The sequence below is a fragment of the Lygodium microphyllum genome, chromosome 12 (assembly GCF_053477565.2).
Source record: "Lygodium microphyllum isolate KBCC chromosome 12, Lygodium_microphyllum_v1.1.10, whole genome shotgun sequence".
In the NCBI taxonomy this organism is placed as follows: domain Eukaryota; kingdom Viridiplantae; phylum Streptophyta; class Polypodiopsida; order Schizaeales; family Lygodiaceae; genus Lygodium; species Lygodium microphyllum.
In genome coordinates, this window is record NC_141146.1 from 28,632,630 (window position 1) to 28,641,992 (window position 9,363).

Genomic DNA, 9,363 nt, shown 5'->3' on the forward strand with positions numbered 1-9,363 from the left:
TGATTATTGAGCCTTTATTTAGTTACATAATTTTTTCAATACTTTATTATCTAGCAAATCACTTTGTATGTTGCTTTATCATTGTTGACACAACCATTGAATTCCTTATGAAATTTATATCCTAAATCATAATGAAATTTTAATGTGTAAACAATTAATTGACCGGGCAACTGTAAAAAGTGTTGAATAAGCAAAAAGTACTTTGAAACACTCTTACCCCCAAAAGGAAAAGAAGGGCTTTGCTCTTGCACACAATAGTGTGCCCTTGTTCTATATGACGAGATGTAGAAAGTGCCATAGCGATCTAGTTTATAGGTTTCCCAAAGTGCAAAATGGAGGCTAGCATATCCTTTGTTGGACATGTTGGCTTTTGATGAACATTTTGGTCCCTAATAAGAGCAACTTTCCCATGGCTTCAACTTGCCTTAAAAAGCCTTAAAGTATAGTGTTCTTAGGAAATTTAAAAAAGATCCCAAACTTTTAAACTCGTTTGATTTATATTTGAGCTAATGGATGGTTACAGCGCACTGTCGCGAAAAGAAACGCTTTGCAGTGAGATCGAGGTTAATTATTAGGCATCCAAACAACGACAACCTGTAGACTGCGCATGGGGCCATCACATGCCATGTCCATTGTCTATAGTTAGTTACACATTGTACTGCGCCAAGATGAACAGTTAACTAGGTAATGTTTTCATTAGCAGGTCAGATTGCTGCCTGGGTCAACCCCCAGGATGGAGCAGAAGGACTGGTAGCGGGAGATGCGATCTTGCTGCTGGGCAACATTGGCCGAGCTGCCGCACTCCAGCCCGCCGTTGATGGCCCTGATGGTGGCGCCGAAGCCGCCCTGGTTGTTGGCCATGGCGTCGTGGCACGTGGGCGATTGCTGCGTCATCCAGAACCACAATGCCGTCTTGAAGGAGATGGTGGGGTCTTGGGCGACGACGCCTGGGTTGTTGATACCGTCGAAGCCTACAGCCTGTCCTGCTGCCTGGTAATTGTAGTTCCTGCCACATATATTTGTGCGCCAAGAGATCATCAGATAATGTATAGCAATCTTCCATATATTGTGCAGTATGACAGCGTAAGATTTACTACGTTTGCTCGGCACCTTAGTAGCTAGCTGGTCAACCATAGAGTTATGTAATACTGGCTCTACGTTATATGGAATGAGGCTTTACCATGTGAGCTGCAGAGGGCCACGGCCGTAGTACTGCTGCCCGGATGCGCAGGGTACTGTCGAGGGGTCACAGTATGTGCCCTTATTAATCTCCTCCACATAGCACCCACCTGTTAATCATGCAGCGTGCCAATACTCTTAATTAGTTAATGACGATGGTGACGATGATTGTGTTCATGGCAGCTATATTGTCAATGCAATACATATTCGTGATCAGAGTTCGACATTACAATAAGGGCACTACTCTACTTATAGGGTAAAGGGAAGCTAAGCTGTATCAATTTCAAGATGTATAAGCCACAAATGCTTACTGCCAGTCTCGTGAGCGACGTTTGCAAAGAAGGCTGCCAGCTCCTGCTTCTGCACGTCCGAGCCGCCTGTGGTGCCGAAACCGCTGAACGAGGCTGCAGCTGCGATGAAGGCGTCGTAGGTGTAGAAGCCGTTAGAGGGACAGCCGGAGGCGCTGTTCTGTGACAAGAACTGCGAGAACACGTCACTGGTCACGATGGACGACACGCCACCGCCGCCGCCGCTACCACCGCCGGTGCTGCCGGTGCAAGGGCCGCTCTGGCAGCCGTTGCCGCAGTAGTCGCTGGTACTGCCACAGAAGCCGTACTGGCTGCAGCACAGGTTGTTGGCGCACGTGGCGCCTCCGGCATCCGTCCCACACTGCGCCTGCGCCCGCACAGCCGTCCAGCTGGCGCTGCTGTAGCAGCAAAGGATAAGCAGCAAGAGAGCTGCAGCCGATCCCAGCTGCAGCTGCGAGAAGTTATTGTGATTACAAGTCTTGTGCATGATTATATCTGCTGCGCACCGCCTCCTGCTAATTGGCCTATTCTTTCTCCAATAATAGAGAGATGGAATGGAGATAAAGGAATAGAATTTACTGTATAACTGAACTTGATTCAAAGTAAGCTAAGTCGGAGCAGCTGAGAGCTGGTAATCTGTTGTCCGAGAGCCCGCTCTATCTAGGTTTATATAGAGAGAGCTGATCGAATCGTGGACGGAGTAGAAGATCTGAGTCAAATTATTGGATTCAACGTTACAAAAAGCAACTAAATGGTTTCTTTCATCATCCTTTCTTTCTCCGCAAGTCTCAAAGAGCATCCTGCGTCGAGACAAATTCAACGCGCAAAATCCTTTTTATTATTGAAAAGCTAGTTCATATCACTTGGACTTCGCATGAGACGTGGGAATTCTGTAGAGACCAGGTCAACTTGGGTTCTAGAACTCCCAGCCACCCCATGGAAGAAAGGAAATGGCTTCAAGTGGGAAACCAGGCTCAGCTAGCACTTGCATCTTCCTTCTTCATCGTTTTATTAAGCTACAGCTTATACAATAACCATGAAAACTGCACTTAAGAATCGTTTTCTATAAACACTAGCCACACAGTGGTAACCATAAACATGCAGCCCAATCGCATGAAGGCATGCAACTGCCATGTCCTCAAGTATGGACATCACACATGTAACACATGCCTAGAATGCACCAGGTTGTCGTCTTTTGATCCAACCTATGTGAAAGACATATTTGGCACCACAAATACAAAAATCACTTACTTCTTTGGAGGGATTCCTAAATGTATTTGCCATCTTTATGGCTAAGTTGGTCAAACCTAATGTTTTGAACTTTTCTTTATGAACACTAAACAATTATTGGTAAAATGTGCATCCATTTTACATTGCATACTACCATGAATGATGAAAAACCTTGAAGTTTCTTGAGTCCAATTATTAATTTATAATTTTCTTGTGACCTTGTTGTGTGTTTGTGCAACTTCTAATGGGGAAGGCCCCTAAATTATATCTAATGGAAGGAAACAACTATAAATCGGAAGCCTCTATTAAGAAAACCTTTTGAGAAAATATTTGAAAGGCATAATAAAGATGGTGATAAACTAAGACTACAATGGTGAGGTGGCCGAGGGAATTAATAACAGTTTTGTAAGATATTCTACCTTTGACTAGGCCATAGGTGGTGACCTTTGGTAGTCAACCAGCTTGATGCCACCATGGCTCTCTCAAGCACAGGTACTTAACCACCTAGGAGATACTTGATTCTACCACATAGCTGAATGTGGCATTGTAACTACCCCTAATCATGGATCTTACATGTCATCAACTTGGGTCAATCCTGAGGCTATCTGGACTCATCAAACACTTTACTATTGAGGCTTTTGGGGGATCACACAAGATGGCCAAACTTGCACTTGCTTTATAGAGAGTGTGACATAAGAAGTAGAAGACATGTTCCCTTAATACAAAATCGGCAATTGTGTTCGCTACCTATTTGCTAGCGATACTACAACTTTGGAAAGCTACTAGACTTATCACATTGACCCATGGGAGGATGTGCAACTTTTGAAATCATATCCAATCACTTTTCAATTTTATGCACTTCTTAACACAGTCTTAGTTTTCTACAACCTTACGCACTTCCTAACACAATCTTAGCTTTCTAAACGAGCATGCTACTACACTACAAAACACATAAAGACAAAGTGCTCAATCAATCTTCTCACTACACATGGTTCCCTTCATGATCTTTAAGAAAAATTGTAGTATTGAGTAATCCATTTTTAGATCGTAACTTGCCTTCCCTTACAAGCTCTAAAATGAGCAAACAATCATTAACCAATGTTATTTCAACCCTTCTATCATCATTGGTTACAAATCTTTTCTATTGAAGGTTCCAAATCTTTAGCAACATTGATCCAAATCTTAATGAAGGATCGATCCAAACCTACTCTTGATTATTCCAATCTTTTTATTGGCGTACTTAATTCAAACGTTTACCACAATTGGTATATACCAACCATTGTTGACAAATAGAAAAGTAATTATCTTTAGGTGGTGTCTCCTTGGATAGAGCAATGTTGCTTAGTCAATTAAGATGTGCACATACACCTAGAGGAGACCTAAACATCCCTGATGTAGATAGATGAATTAAGCTATCATTGAGAAACACAAGAGATAGACCATGAGGCATTTGAACCACACAAAGCAACATTTCCACTTGAGAGAAATACTTCACTGAGGGTGAGAGAACTTCTAGCAGTTCTCTTTTCTCATCTTTTCTAGTAGTATTATGTATCTTTGGACCATGGATATATTCTTGCATAAAATATTACCTAGCATCTAGTTTCATAGGTCTATCTTTTACCCTTTCTAAGTGTATTGGTTTGTTCTATATACTCTTTCTAGGCTTTGTGTGTGTGTGTGTGTGTGTATCATCAACAAAAATTGCCCTCACAAATCCCTAAGACATAGCTACATTGCATAATACTTCATGTGCAAGCAAGAAACAACCAAGAAGGGGGAGAGAGAGAGAGAGAGAGAGAGAGAGAGAGAGAGAGAGAGAGAGAGAGAGAGAGAGAGAGAGAGAGAGAGAGAGAGAGAGAGAGAGAGAGAGAGAGAGAGAGAGAGAGAGAGAATTCAACCATAAATTTGTGAAGAGTTTGTGCACTTACCTTGAAAGATGGCACCAAAAGAATGAGCATCCTTAGGGGAAACTGTCATGTTTATGTAATTTTTAGTAGTGTCGCTATGATCATTAGTAATGTCATTGATATGTGCACTGATAGGGTTAAAAAATTCTATGAGTATATTCACTGATATATATTGACACCTGCACTAATGGTAAATAGTAATGATGTGAAATGTTTTCTAATCACATTGGAATCTAATGTCATAATAAGATTCATCTACTATAGTGTTTGAAAGGGAGTCAATAATTGTGGTATAGATATGCTCACTAAGAGCAAAGCTAACTATCCCTATCTTAATTTATTCATAAATAAAATCTATTGGTAACTCCTTATGAGGAGAATGAAGCATTCTAACTCATTTAAACATCAAGTATTTTTGTTCTTCTTGATCTTCCTAGGGATTTCGAAGTTGGTTTGATAAAATATATTGCCCAACCTCATCTATGATTTTACTATTGACTGTACAAGGTCCGAGGATAGATAGTTTCACTTATACTAGAGAAAAAAAATCACATGCTACCTCATAATTTGCTTCATATCTCGATAAAGAGATAATAGTTTTCTCCTTAATTCTCCATGAAACTACCCCTCCAGCTATTATAAGAAAATATATGCTCCTAGTGTGAGCCTTGTTGCTAGATCAAAGTCCCAATCCACAACACAATAACCTTCAAGGGCAATGACATCATGACTATTGCCATCATAAGTAATGCCAAGAGATTTTGTGTGTTTAATATAATAGATTAACATATTCACAACCACAATATGCTTATACTACACTTCTAAGAATCTATCTATTCTGAGTTGATATATGTATCCTTATCATTTGATTATACTTGAGAAACCATTATGTAGATGCTTGATATTTTAAGGAAATGGTGACTACAAGGATATACCAAAATAGCGATGGGCAGTTGTTCCGACATAAATTAGTGGCATTAGCAATGGTACTCAGACAAAAAAAAATGTGGCCGAAACCCAAGCATGCCATTTTGGAAAATAGAGAGCGAAATCGATCGTGCATTTGGGAGGGAGAGGGAGAGAAAGAGAGAGAAGGAGAGGTTCTCATCGTCCATGCCACCGTTCATGAAGAAGACAAGAAAGTGTACGAAGGGTGAAGAGGAGCCATCATGAAGAGGAGGTGAATAATCTATCCTCCGGCCTTTGCGGTGAGTACATTGCTCCCTCTTGGGTTGTTCTTGTTCTTTCTCATTTTCTTTTGTTTTTTTTGTTAAGAATGAGATGCATTGAGGGAGAAAGTGAGAAAATGAGAGAGGGAGAAGAAGAAAGGAAAAGGAAGAAAGAGAAAGAGAGAGAGAGAGAGAGGAAACAAACATGAAACATAATAGAGAGAGAGAGAGAGATTAAAGAGAGAGAGAGAGAGAGAGAGAGAGAGAGAGAGAGAGAGAGAGAGAGAGAGAGAGAGAGAGAGAGAGAGAGAGAGAGAGAGAAACATGAAACATAATAGAGAGAGAGAGAGAGAGAGAGAGAGAGAGAGAGAGAGAGAGAGGGAGGGAGGGAGGGAGAAAGGAGAATGAATGAGAAAACATGAGGGGGTAGAGAAAAACAAAGAGAAGGTTTGTTCTTGTTCTTTTTTCTTTGTTTTTTTTTGTTTCTATTTAGAATAGATCCACATTGAGATAGAAAAAGAGGAAATGAGAGAGGGAGAAAAAGGAAGAGAAAATGAGAGAGATAGAGAGAGAGATATATATATATATATAGAGAGAATAGACATGAAAGATAACAAAGAAAGAGAGAAAGAGAGAGAGGGGGGGGAGGGGCCAGGAGGGAGAGAGGATAATGAGTGAGAAAACACTAGGGGTAAAGAGAAACAAAGAGAGGGTTTTTTTTTTAGAATGAGGTGCATTCAGGGAGAATAATAGGAAATGAGAGAGGGAGAAGAAGAAAGAAAATGGGAGGGAGAGAGAGAGAGAGAGAGAGAGAGAGAGAGAGAGAGAGAGAGAGAGAGAGAGAGAGAGAGAGAGAGAGGAAGGGAAGGAAGGAGATAGGAAAATAAGTGAGAAAGCATAAGGGGGTGGAGAGAAACAAAGAGAGAGGCATCAAAGAAAGAAAGAGAGAGAAAGAAAGATAAGAAATGAGAGAGGGAGAAGAAAAGGAACAAAGAGAGAGAGAGAGAGAGAGAGAGAGAGAGAGAGAGAGAGAGAGAGAGAGAGAGAGAGAGAGAGAGAGAGAGAGAGAGAGAGAGAGAACATGAAAGATAACAAAGAAATGGCAAAATAGAGAGGGAGGGAGAGAGGAGAATGAGTGAGAAAACGTAAGGGGATGGAGAGAAACAACTCTAAATTTGGAATAATCCCATAGGATGTGTTCATAGTTTCAAACCCTCAACTAGAAGACATGAGTGACTATATGCATGTAGCATAAGAGTGAGTGTGACAAGATTTAGCATTATAGCTTCACTTATCATTTTATTGAAGAAATAAAAAAAACATCATCCTTTCCAAACTGAGCATACCCAGCAACTAGTGTATTCCATGAGATTATATCATGGATTGGAAGCTCATTAAACACTTCTTGAGCTCTTGCAAGCATGCCTGCCACATTTGGCATACATATCCACTAACATATTGCCAATGAAACAATATTTCTCTACCAAACCCTCTCTCACTATTTCAACATGAATGACTTTGCCCTTTTCGTGCATAGCCTGTGATTAATGCATTCCATTTCACAAGGTCTAGATTAAGCATTGTATCAAAAACCTTGTGAGAAGTTCTAGATTAAGCATTGCATGTCACAAGGTCTAGATTAAGCATTGCATCAAAAACCTTGTGAGAATATTTCATATTGCCACACTTGCCATACATGTCTATTAGAGTATTTTGCGAGATCAGGATCCAAAGTTGGATTTGTGTTATAATCCTTTTCCATATAATACCCATGGAAATTTAAGAGGTCCCATTTCATAGCTTTGGCATTTATTTCCCAGCCTCTATCAATCATTCCTTTTGTAGTACAAGCTTTCAAGATGAAAACATACATGACTGCATCCACAATGTCATCTTCCAGTTGCATTTCTTTGAAAACCATGAGCACCTCATCATCAAGAACATGTTTAGCATATCTTGTAATCAATGTAGTCCATGAGAGTGTATTTTGAACTGATAGCCTCTCAAGCACACAGTTTGCTACTTTAAGCAAACCACATTTGTAGTACATGTCTAATAATGAGCTTCCCACATAAAGCTCTTTGTCAACTCCTCTGTTGAATATTTCAGCATGTAAAAGATGGCCTATCTCTAAATATTTTGTAATACCAACAGCTTTTAAGCACAAAAGAAAAGTGACAGAATTAAGAGACTTCAAAGTGACTTTGCAAGGGTGAATACGCAGTGTCACAACATCCGCCCCCTCCAAACGTGCACATCCTTCGGATGGGCCAACTTGTTTACCACTTGCAGCATTGTTCCCACTAGGATCATATGGGTTATCATTTGGGTAATATGTGTTGAGATATTTGCAATCACACCTACTTCAGTCCCTTTATAGGGAGCAGTGAGGGCTCAGGGACCAGAATCCCATATGCACAGTAGGAGAAAGTACCACCACTCAATTCCTATAAAGAATTGTACTTGCACTCTTTTTCTAAGGCAATGATAATACTCTTTTCTTTCTAGTAAAGTGTCATGTCACTATCAATACACGAGATTTTTTTAATGAGTCCAAGTCTCAATCTTGGAATCTAATTCACTTGTGTAACAATTTGTCCTTGTTAGGGTCAATGTCTTCATGAGTTTCTTTTTCCTCTTTCAACCTCCATAGCTTCTGCATCTGCCATGCTCTAGATCCCGTGTATTTAAACATGGTATTCGAGCTCACCTGAGCATGTCTTAGGTCGTTTTAGTAGATATTCACCTCTGGTTCATCTCTACTCAGCTTAATCTCAGTCTATGAACTCACTTTCCATCTCCACCTTCAAGCTTGCCTTCATGGTTGCCATTGCTAGTAGCACCCTATCAGATTGAAGCTATTGTATCTCACTCCACAGGCTAAATATTACGTAGCTTCCTTCTGGAGAAGTGTTCCCCGCTATTGTTGCTTCTCTATATAATCTTAGAACTTGACATTGGCTCATCCACTACTTAGCATTGTCAACTTTCTCAAGTTCACTTCTATGGCCTCCATAGCCAGGCAGGACTTGCTGCAGCTGGAGCTTTCATATCTCATCATAGAGCTTCTCATGTTCTCTTCTGTGGCCTCCATAGCCAGGTAGGACTTGCTGCAGTTGGAGCTTTCATATCTCATCATAGAGCTCATATATTTGGAAGTGTCCTTCTAGAAAGTTGTGCCTTTCTCAAGGAGAAGATTCGGACCACCTAACACCTTGACATTGGCCACTCTAGAGCCCAGCATTGATGAAATTCGTGGTCGCTGTCGAGAATGCACCTACTGTTGTTCGTGTTGTTGTTGCCATCGCTATAGGTCTCACGATGTTGATGACCACCATAGGGTATCGATAGTCCATCATTAAATCTTAATTTTGATAAAAAGAGTTTTCAAAATGATCGACTATAGCTCCCACAATCAGCTAAAAACCAGGGTTGGATCAAAACCCTAATCTAGGAAGCCATAGCCAAACTTCACTGAAGCTCAAAAATCTCATCATTTTCTCTCTTCTACCACTGGAACAACCCACGGCCACTCTAATCTACTGTCCTTGCATCAAATCAAGAAGG

General features: G+C 40.6%; 1 protein-coding gene across 1 annotated transcript; it reads right to left on the reverse strand.

The window, feature by feature from the left end:
- Positions 1 to 446: 446 nt before the first annotated feature.
- On the reverse strand, positions 447 to 2,137 carry LOC148027582 (endochitinase 4-like). The gene is made up of 3 exons (XM_087688918.1): positions 1,491 to 2,137; positions 1,181 to 1,289; positions 447 to 1,006 (listed from the first exon to the last, which is right to left on the reverse strand). The coding sequence occupies exons 1-3, from the start codon at positions 1,972 to 1,974 to the stop codon at positions 697 to 699; spliced, it is 903 nt and encodes a 300-aa protein (XP_087545044.1). The 5' UTR covers positions 1,975 to 2,137; the 3' UTR covers positions 447 to 696.
- Between the last annotated feature and the right edge of the window lie 7,226 nt (positions 2,138 to 9,363).